This window comes from Quercus robur, chromosome 5, assembly GCF_932294415.1.
Source record: "Quercus robur chromosome 5, dhQueRobu3.1, whole genome shotgun sequence".
Lineage (NCBI taxonomy): Eukaryota > Viridiplantae > Streptophyta > Magnoliopsida > Fagales > Fagaceae > Quercus > Quercus robur.
Window position 1 is genome coordinate 62,438,657 of NC_065538.1, and position 11,454 is coordinate 62,450,110.

An 11,454-nucleotide genomic window follows, 5' to 3' on the forward strand; every position below is an offset into this window, starting at 1 on the left:
GATTTTAACCTCGTTTGACCTTCGGTCAACCCTAGGTAGACTAAGGGCATTTTTGGTCATTTTAGCTGAAAAATGCACTTTGGGTGCTCTGGTGTCCGAATGGGTTGTGCCACATCATCCTGGATGTTCTTGCGGCCCCATGGAGAGAAAATAACATTTTTGGATTTTTCGGGGTCCAACACGCAAATCGAGGGTGGACAAAATATGGTATCAACACACACACACACACACACACACACACACTAACTGCACATTAATTGTGACTTGAAGTCACAGTTTTTAAGTTGGAAACTATGACTTCAAGTCACGTCTTATTTGCAATTTGAGTATATATGTGAAAATGTGTATAATAGGTTGTGTGAAGTATGAACTAGTTTTTAATATTTTTATCCATCTTAAAAAATTTTATTTGAGACGTGAGCCATTCATCAAAACAATAATTTTTAGTAGGTTCAAAAAATTTTATTTGAGACGTGAGCCATTCATCAAAACAATAATTTTTAGTAGGTTCTGCAAGTCACAGTTTTTAAGTTGGAAACTATGACTTCAAGTCACGTCTTATTTGCAATTTGAGTATATATGTGAAAATGTGTATAATAGGTTGTGTGAAGTATGAACTAGTTTTTAATATTTTTATCCATCTTAAAAAATATTATTTGAGACGTGAGCCATTCATCAAAACAATAATTTTTAGTAGGTTCTGCAAGTCTTTTTTTTTTTTTTTTTTTTTAAGGTATTAATTTTTTTTTTTTAGATTATCAAATAATGTTGCTTTGACACTTTGGACACTATTCCATTCTCTCAAGGAAAACTGTAAAATGGAGAGAATCATGTTTAGAAGGAAAATGCTAAAATTATGAACTTTTTTTACACATTGTTGATGTGGTGAGTAGTTATTGATAAGTAAAAAAATGATGTCAATAGTAAGTTTAGATGAAAACCAATAAGAATTTATCACCTTAGTGGTTTGTAAAAATATTGTAAAAAATTGTATGGTTGTAGAATTACTTTGTTGAAAAACCAAATCGGGGAAAAATTGTAATGAAAATTTTTGTTATTGCTTTGTCTTTATCTTGATATTACACTTCAATGTGTGTTTGTTTGTTTGAATATTTGTTAGGTCAACAAAATTTGTAATTTCAATTAGAATACAACAAGCTTTTGAGATGAGTTTAAAAATTATACTTACAAAGGTTGGGGGATGGAAAACTAGGAAGGTAAAAAATGAAGAAGAGACGGAAAATTTGGAAGATAATAGAGATTTTAGTTTCCTCTTATAGTATTTGGTTGAGGAGTGGAAAAGTAAAGGAATAGAAAATTCTTTTATTTAATTAAGAAAAAAAAAGAAAAAAGAGAGGACATAAAAAGTATATTGTATCAATTTACTCCTATGCCTCTAATGCCAAGAAAAAAGAAAATCAATAGTATATAAGGAAAAAAAAAAACTAAAAGTCAAGGAAAAAAAAAAAAAAACGTAACATAGGCTACATAGCTTAAAAAGGGGAAAAAAAGTAGAAACATTTAAAAAGAGGGAGGGCATGGTAATTTCCTATCAAACACACCATCTCCCACTTTTCACCTTGGAGCAATATTCCAAGGTCTCACATAGGGGGTGAGTCATACATGTGGGGACTTACCACGAGCCTATCCCTTATTTGAGAGCCCGGTGATCTACTTTGGTATTATATATATATATATATATATATATATATTCTCCCAAATTTTGGGCTGGAGAAAAAACTCTTGGGTCTCATCATTTTCTCTCCTTCCTCCCCTCCCCAACTGAACATCATTTTCTCTTCTCTTCTCTTCACTTTTCTAGCCAACCAATGGACCCTTAGTGTGGATTTGGATCCACGTTTCAGTTTTGCATTTGCATTTTTTTTTTCTTGCTACATGCATTTTAGAGGGGACAAAATTCATTGTTCACGTATTGTTTAACACTGTTCACGCATTGTTCTGGTATCATTCATTCACTGTTCATGGGACCCATAATCACTTTATTAAAAAAAAATTATTAAAAATGTGTCTCACACTACTATTCACACATTTAAAAATTATTTTGTTACAATGTTTTCAGTAAAATAAGTTGTATCTAAACGGACCCTTAAAAACATGAAAGATAAAACGGGTATAACTGCTAAAACCTTGTTAAAAATGGGTCAATTCGAAAATGAAGAAAATTATACAAACGAAAATGACACAAAAGCTTAAGGACTTTATTTTTTTGGGCAAAAAAAAGCTTAAGGACTTGACTCCTTAGCAATTAAGTTAAAAAGACAGGAATTTTGTGCAAAACAAATCAAACCCATCCAAATTCAAAACCCCACCACTGTCTTTATGTCCGGTGTCTACTCTACAGTCTTCTTCCCCTAAACTTCTCCAGCAAAACAAAAACCAAAAGCATCATCAAGCAAACACACTTTTGTCAAAATAAAAAAAAGACCAAAAACCAAAAACCAAAAACCAAAAACAAGAACAACCATGTCAATAATGTCCTTGACAACACCACTAGAAATCGTAGTCAAGAACCGCTTCTTAGGGTTCCTCATATGGCAGTCTATTCCCTCCACTGCCATCTTCCTCTTCTTCAAAACCTTCTTCATCTCCACACTCACCTCCACCACCACCACTTCCACTAGTAAAAACCCATTACTCTCTTTTGCTCCATCACTCATTTCACTCCTCACTTTCTTCACATTCCACCTCTCACAGCTCCTCTTCTCTGCTTCTCTCTCACTCGTCTCCTCGCCCTATCCCCATTCCCCTGCTTACCCTTTTGAGCTCTTTCTCGGCCTCGTCCGATTCTTTCTCGTTTCGGACTCTTCGGCTTCGGTATCGCCGGATTTTCGGACCCGGGCTAAGGTTTCTCTGAGCTTTGTGTTGTTTGTGGCGGCCTGTGCTGTGTCTGGATTTGTGGGGTTAGTGTCTGTGTGTTGGGTTAAATCCAGTGGCTTTGATGGAGACTGGCTGATTGGCAAAGTGGGGTTCATTGGTTTTCTTCTTGGTTTGCTTTACGGCTTGTTTTATGTTTATAAGCACAGATGGGTTTTGGAGTTTCCCATTATTCAGGTCAGTATGTGAGGGAGAGTTGAGAGACTAGAAGGTTTACAATATTTTGATTGATTTTGTTATTACTTGGTGTTACATGTTGTGCTAGTTAAAATAATTGTGTTAGTCACATTTCGATATGGATGTTTTTGTTTTTTTTCTTTATATGCTGTTAGTATTGGGTATGAAGTGTTAAAGGAGTATTATGTGATAAACTAAATGTTGGAATGCATAGGGGATCAGGTGAAGATATATTTTCTACTGCTTGCAGGCTTTGATTCTGATTATAGGATGTAATCATCATAGCTAAAGACATCTGGGTGAGCAAAAATGAGGGTGTGATGTTTTTGATTGTGGAAAAAAGAGGGAAAGATTGTGTTTGCTCCTTTTTTAAGCCATATTCCTCTAAGCTTTGAAATTTATCATAGAAAATTATTATATATTCTTCAAATTACCAATAGTCTTGTGGTCAATGCCAGGAAATTATGAGCGCCTATCTAGTATCGGGTCGTGCTGCACTAAAATTTTCCTGTTTTCGATATGGTGCCTAAGATTTGGTGTTACTGTGTGTGCACACATTATCTTGAAAAATTCTCTACTGGTGATATGGGACAAATTCAGGCTAGATTGATGTTCAGATCAGTAATTATGATCACTTGCACCTATCATTGTTGCTCTTAACTTTCCTTTTGTTGTTGCTTGGGAGAAATCTGGGTGCTTATCAAATTTTCTGTCACTCTTTGATTACTTTGGTGTTTATGCGTTGCTCAAAACATCAGTTTTTACCCTTGTCTTGAATAGCCTGTTAGTCTGCATCATAGCAAAAAAAGTTGATTTCTAGCTGAGAATTTTATGTCTGCCCATTTGGCATAGTGGTTCAAAGTACAACTTAAACTTCACTTTTTTTTTCTTTTTTTTATTTTATTTTATTTATTTATTTTTTCTAGGTACAACTTCTTTTAAAAAACTCATTTTTCGAAAAGATGAAACATAAGCTGAACCAAACTGTAATTTTGTCATCTATAGCTATAAATTAGATTGTCATTTATTCTCAGAGTATGTTGCTTTCTAGTTATGACTTATGAGACTCATGGCCTCTACTTTTAATTGCTTGTTGTAACAGCGCCCACCTTTCTTCAGCTTCAAGATGGGGCTCCCTTCGGCTATTACTCGGGCTTTGAAGCTTTCGGGTGTGACTTACCTATTTTCAGCTGTTCTAGGATCAATTCTGTTGGATCAGTTTAAAGGTCAGGTTACAGAGAGAAAGTTCTTTGCTGAGCAAATCATCTTTTGCATTGGGAGCTTTGCAGTGTTTCTATGCTGGGAATTAAGTCACCACTTACATCGGGTATAGTTTAGTTGTAAATTTTGTTCTTGTCAGTATCATTTAGCTTTAGCAGGTGGTCAACTGATGCAGTTCATATAATTGCAATATCCATTGATGTTCATATCATCTAGTAGCTGCTTTCATTGTTGTTAATCCTCATTGCATATCATGTCATTTATATGATTCTTCAAGATACATCATGTCTTGCATGTTGTATTATACTATTATCCCTGACCAATGCCCTCGCTTTCATTCCAACTTTCCTCTGCTAAAGAATATTACAAGGCATAAAAGAGGGAAAAACTGTAATCATGGCTGAAAATGCTCAAGCTTTATGTGGCAAATATCTATTCAACTGTATGCTAGTTCAAAATCTTTTGCTTGGACTGTATATCTGGGGACCCAAAGAATAGCAGTTTTATAAGTTGGATATACATTTTCTTTTTTAAAATTTATTTCTTGATTGCTCCATTAGTCAAACAGAAAGAACATATGTACTTATTAAGAGAGGAACAGGCAGAACATGAACAAGATTAGGGTTTATGAAACTTTGATCATTATATTCATCTTCTTAGCCATTTCCCTATCATGTTTGGTTATTTGTTTATTTTCTGATAAAATTCTTAATGAAGATTATATTATTTACAATGCTGTTGAATTTTTATGTGTCCTGCATCTATATATGCAGCAGGGGCACTTCTCTATCACTTCAGTAATCGACTGAGGTGCAGTAGACACACATATTAATCATCTCAATTTAATGATGAAAAACTTATTTTATGTATTACATACTGTCTCAAATTAATGTTTGTTATTCCTATATGCCTGGGTGTTATCCCTTTCTCTTTGAAGAATTATCCTCTTATCTAACCTGTCAAGGTGCAGCCTAGTGGTTGGAGGCTTGGGATGAACTGTAGACCCAGACATCCTGGGTTCAATTCCCAATAGAGTTCCTCTGGGGAAAAAAAAGAATTATCCTGTTATCTATCAACCCCCCACCCACCCACCCACAAAATAAAAAGAGCATATTACTGCAGTTATACATGTGAAAATATGTTTATTTAGGCTATGATTGGCAACTCTACATAAAATTCATTTCACAAATTTCTAGGCTTGAGAATGCATGTTTCCTTGTTTTTTTGGGTTTGTTAACACTACTTTGAAGCAGGTATTTGAAAATGCATTCTCTATTTCTCTTTTGGAAAATGCATTTTACAGTAAAAAAGAGAATTCTTGAAACTAAGGATTATTACGTAATTTCATTTAGCATAATCACTTTTTGGTAAGAATTTTAGCATAATACCAAAATTATTTTTCAAAACAATTTATTTTGCTGAAATATATTCTTCTAGAATTCAAATTGCAAATACAGTAGAGTTACCTAATGAACTTACCGTCTTTCCTTGATTCAACATGTTTGTTTATTGTTCTTGTACCCTGCTGTGCGTCCATACAACCTGACTGCTGTATTATTTAGATGAGTTTTATTCTATTGCAAATTGAACTTTCCTCCTCAATATCCTTTATGGTTATGTGTAAATCTGCTTATCTATGTATAATTGACATACCTGTAAAGCAAATCCATTTATCTTTTAACCGCAAGACCTATAATATATATTTCTAGCTTGTTGCTTTTAATGGAGAGTTAATGAGAACTTAGTTGCAATGGAAACACTAGAATACATGCATCTTGGCATACTCTTCTAATAACATTTTGTACTTATTATTAATCACAAAAACAAATATCTCCTCTTCTCTCTAATCCTTAATGGGTGAGGAATTCCATGTGAATAGCACCTGTCACTGTGATTTGTTTAAAATTTTTTATTCCAGCTATTTCTGGCTTCATATCCTTCCTGTTACCTCTAAAAAGACAGTCATTAATTGTTTGAAACTATGTGGCAATATAGGTGCTACATACAAAGAGGTTCACATTTGCACCACCCAAAGGGTCGGCAGCAGCAGAAACGAATCCAAGTGAGCATCTCCTTGCAGCCCTGGAGGATAGCAACCCAAATTCTCTTCTTCAATATCTTGCATATCTTGATCTCTGTATGGTCTGTGAGAATAATGTTGATACGTGGCGACGAGCTGCCTTTTTTGAAGAAACAGGTGAGACTTACAAAAGAGTTATAGCTGTATGCTTGAGGCCTCTGGAAAAGCTTGCATCAAAGTTGGCTGAAGGTTTGGAAAGTTCTGTTGACAAAAACTCCCAGCTGTCCAAACAGTTACTCTCACCAACTGACTCCCGTCTGGAATCCAAGTATTGCAAACCACTGAAAAGCTTTCAGGTACAAAACGCTGTTGCTTACACTTGTGGATGTGTACATGCACAAGTGTGTGTGTTTGTGTGCATTATTTGTTGAAGCTCATCATGGTGTCTTGTCCTGAAGTGAAAAGATTACTTTTATTCAGACTAATTTTTAATTTTTAATTTTTTTTAAACTCACATGGGCTTACCTATGTGCAAGCACATTTTGCAACCTCCCAAACTCACGAGTGTCAAAGAATTTTCGGAGGACCTCCTTCATGACTCTTACCTTTCTTCAAGCAAGTTGTCAAATAAAGTAGTGTTGTGAATTGTAATTGTAGGAGGATTCCTTTTAATGATTTGTTAATTGATTTATCATTGCTGCTGTGTAACAGAAATTTCAATTCTTTCTAATGCAAATGTGACACACAGGTGTCAACTCCAACTTTGACTTTATGATCTGCACTTGATAGATCTCTATACTAGATGCGTGGATGGGACTTGACTAAATTGTTTTTTGATAAGTAATACGTTTTATTAGAAAAAATGCATCAAGTACACGGGGTATACTAGATGAACTACATATTGCAAATCAGAAAGTACAATGATCTATAAACTCCAATAAATTAGAAAAAAGATGTCCCTGTGGCCAGCATCCACTCAAATAACATTCTGATCATCTGGAACTTCAAATCTGCAATTATTCATTCACACCCATCAAAATTTCTATTCCTTTCCCCCCAGATACACCACATCAAACAATGGCGAACAGCTTTCCAAATGGCACTATTTCTGTCTCCCAAACCTGCCTTGCCAACATTCTATTATCTCCCAAACTCCTTGCAATTAATTTATGAGTTTTTATTTATTTTATTTATTTTTTTATTTTTATTAATATGTAATGAACACTAACATCATATCAAGATTCTAAAAATAAAAGGTTGAAGCCTTAGTACATGGAAATTATACAAGAAATATGCAGAAAAAAAAGAATTTCATGGTGAACCAATATAAGTTTGTAAAGGATTGTTGTGACATCAGTCAGATGTGATAAAAGGCTTAGTTGAGTTCAGTTGAGTATATAAATGGACCGACATATCTTGTTCAAGGCCATTTGTTGATTTAGTTAAACCATAAATAGTAATAAGCTTTTAACCTTTGTTTTGACAGATGATATGTCACTTAATTTTCTACATGTTTTACGCAACTGAAGGTCAAATCTTTATGTATAAGTACTGGGCATTAGGAACACTAAATACCTCTAGTTAATATGGTGAAAAATTCAACCTGAAATATGTTTTAAACTCAACTCAACGTGAAATATGTTTTATAAGATAAAAATCTATATGCAATCTAAAGTTTTCCTTGTTCCTTTATAAGATTGCTAATTATAAAATCCCAGTCCCTATCATCATTTTGTGTGTGCGTGCTGGTGTTTTCTGCAACTCATCACTGGTGTCTTTAATCTCTGGGTCTCAGATAGTCCAAAGAAACTATTTTTAATTTTCAGCTTTGTAGTAATGGGATAAAGACCCCTTGTTTGAAAAAGGTTTGGCACTGGCATCAGGGTAAAATCATTTTGCCTTAGCAGTAACATGGACGAAGGTGTCATTATACCAATTTCTGGTGTTGGTGGATATTTATTTCTTAACCAAGGTGATAATGCTTATATATTTTCTTAATTAAGTGCTTGATACCTCCTAATCTTAAGCAGGAGACAATTATGTCTCTTGCTTTCATCTCCTATCAATGATTGGCTTGCTTTTCCAATTTCTGGTGTTGGTGGATATTTATTTCTTAACCAAGGTGATAATGCTTATATATTTTCTTAATTAAGTGCTTGATACCTCCTAATCTTAAGCAGGAGACAATTATGTCTCTTGCTTTCATCTCCTATCAATGATTGGCTTGCTTTTCCAAACCTATATAGGTTAGATTTTCCAAGAAAAAAGGTATATGGAAGGTCTTGTACAGGTTGACCAGGACTTTGTGCACTTCTTTGAATGTCAAAAAGTGAGGCTTATGGTATAAGTTGATTAAAGTTCTTACTGGTGTGGAACATAAACGAAAGTGGTTATCACAGAGAGCACCTTTGCAAAACTCATATAGATTGTTCTTAACGTGGCTCTAAACTCCTTGAGATTAGAGCATACATGCCATCATCTACAGTAGGATTTTAGTTGTGATGGATACTGTTTGAAAGATCTTTCTTCTCCTTTATTTGTGATTTTGCATGCTGACACCTTTCCATGCACAACGTGCTTGGGGGTCTAAGGGGGAAAGGATTCAAGCTGCAGGATTAGTAGTATATTTTAATTATCTCTCAAAAAAAAAATTTGTGCTTTTGCATGTTGCTCTGGCTGTATGGAATCAGTGTTGTTACTTCCATTTTAGGACATAATGCTATCAATCATTTTCTTATCTTGGGTTTCAAACTCAATAGATTCTCTCTTGTTCTTTTTAGAATTAATTTGGGATCCAACTTCTTAGCTGCTCTTTTTATCTGCCACACTCATTTTCTGTCTCTCTTGGAAGCCTGTTGGTACTCTGTCATGGTAGATCTTTTCTCTACTGACAACATAATTTTTTTCCCCTACTCAAATGATTGTCTTGTCTCTCTGTATTGTTGTACATACTTTATTAAGGTTATGGGTTCTAAAGTTGAGTTTAGGTCACCTGTTTCATAGCATTTGAGGGAAATGTGTTAAGACTTAAGGAGGTGGATTCATAATTGTGTCTAGATATATTGAAACCATTGGAGATTGTTATTGAACTTCAACAACTCTATTTGCTGTTCTGTATTGATGAAATCCTTGCAATGCACATCACTTTCCCTCTGTATATGAAACAGATAAGCATACATTAGTTCATGCAATGAATCTCATAAATTTTAATTGTAATCTAGGTTTCAATGGTCTGTGCATCATGAATTTCTCATATATACTATTCATTTATAATATATTGGGTTTATAATGCGTGAAAATGCCAGCTAATTTTACCAATGATCTTAATGGTCCAATGGCACCTCTGGCCTCCCTCGGTACAAAGTGCCAAGGCCCAAGGGGTGAGCAAGGTCTTTGGTTTGAGATCTGTGGCGGCCAGGGGTGGGGGAGATTTAGGAATTTTCTAACCAAGATTAAAAAAAAAAAGAACATGCTAGCTAATTTGTCAAAGTTTGACTCATAGTACAACTTAATAATGGAAACTTCATTATGCAGCTATTTGAATAATTATATAACCTAGTGATGGACACTTCTTTATGCAGCTATGTGCATGGTCTGCCAGGACGGTTGCCTCACTGACTGCCTGCTCACACAGAGAAGATAGGTTTGGGGTTGCTCAGCTCTCTGGTAGTAATGCTGCAGTCATTTCAGCACTGTTATCTTGCCTTCTTGCCGTTGAGACATTCATGGGGAAGAAGACCAACATTCAATCCCCCCCTCATTTGATGGGGCCAGCTGGAATTAAATGGGCAACATCAAGCACTGGAAGAATAGATGGTGCAGTGGGTAAGAAGAGAGGTGGCCCTCTACATTCAAAAGCATATGCCATTGCTGATGTTTTGAGGACCTCAATCTACCATGTTGTGTCTGCTTTCCATGATGAAATGCTGAATAGTGCTAAAGCAGGACTTCTCGAGAAGGATTGGATCATCAGTGGTAAGCCTCTTTTTGGCACTCGTGAGCTCCTGGTGCAGAAATTGCGGCTTTTTCTGGACTTTCGAGCTAGCTAACTGCTAATTTACAGCCTACCTTTTTTGTTATCTTGTCCCCATTTGTGAACTTTCCTTTAGCACAGCACAAATGAAGAGGCAGTTTTGTTTGTTAATCTAGAAGAGCTATGGGCAGAATATAAAGAATGTTGTTTTGCTTAAAAGAAATATCAAAGAAAAATTCTATGAATTAACTAATATGATTCACAGGGAACACTTGGATTGAGCTAATGACCTTTACCAATTTAAAGTTCCAATTGACTAAAAAGGTTTAGACATGTATATAGGCAATGGAGCCTTACCCTTTGGAGGGTAACAAAATTGTCAGGGCACAGTGGTTTTAGATGGTCAGGCGGTTTTAAGGAACTTCCTCTTGCCTTTCAACATCCCGGTACACTATACATCTTCTCCTTACCCTTCTTCCTTTATAGTAGTTTAATTTCATTACTTTTGTTACTAATGAAGTCAACTTCACTAAATCAAAAAAAGGGATGCTCTCTCTCTCTCTCTCTCTATATATATATATATATATATATATATATAATTTACACACACGCTCGCATGCACTTACACATACTTTTTTGTTTTCGTATTTTAATTTTCAAAAGCTGTGAGAGTGCCTTTTTCGTGACACTCAGGCCCAAGGATCCCGGGCCTAAATGAAAAGGATTTGATGAACCGGGCCTTGACTCACCGCAGCTAACAAGCTGTTTAAGAATCAAGTGGTATACGGAGGATGCTCCTGACAATATAAAAAAATGACAAGCAAGGATATCAAAGAGTGCCAAAGATTAACAAGGTAAATTCAGAAGGAAAGAAACAGGATTAGCAAAGCGATAAGAAATTAATGCTGAGGGGATCCTGGGAAATATGAAGCATGTTTCATTAATACATTATCTGTTGGATTACAGAAAGCTCATTAGGACGTGATAAAAGGTTCAATCAAGCTCAAAAATTACAGTCTTGAATGGCTATTTCAGCCTTCAAAACTTGCAAAGTTTGATTCTCGTTGAATCCGAGAATGTGCAATAGTGGCTTTTACAGGATACCGGGAAGCAATGTTTGTTCTTCCCTTGGTATTTTCTCTTCTCCACAGATTTTTCTGATAGTTTT

General features: G+C 35.2%; 1 protein-coding gene across 1 annotated transcript; it reads left to right on the top strand.

The window, feature by feature from the left end:
* The first annotated feature begins 2,306 nt into the window (after positions 1-2,306).
* LOC126726606 (uncharacterized) lies at positions 2,307-10,539 on the top strand. The gene is made up of 4 exons (XM_050431885.1): positions 2,307-3,072; positions 4,175-4,399; positions 6,289-6,669; positions 9,895-10,539. The coding sequence occupies exons 1-4, from the start codon at positions 2,485-2,487 to the stop codon at positions 10,360-10,362; spliced, it is 1,662 nt and encodes a 553-aa protein (XP_050287842.1). The 5' UTR covers positions 2,307-2,484; the 3' UTR covers positions 10,363-10,539.
* Positions 10,540-11,454: the final 915 nt, after the last annotated feature.

Bases quoted from the DNA above. Each gene is read 5' to 3' on its own strand.
- LOC126726606 (XM_050431885.1), top strand. From the start codon at position 2,485: ATGTCAATAATGTCCTTGACAACACCACTAGAAATCGTAGTCAAGAAC. The intron at 3,073-4,174 runs GTCAGTATGTGA...TTGTTGTAACAG, and splicing joins TGGAGTTTCCCATTATTCAG to CGCCCACCTTTCTTCAGCTT. The intron at 6,670-9,894 runs GTACAAAACGCT...TTCTTTATGCAG, and splicing joins AACCACTGAAAAGCTTTCAG to CTATGTGCATGGTCTGCCAG.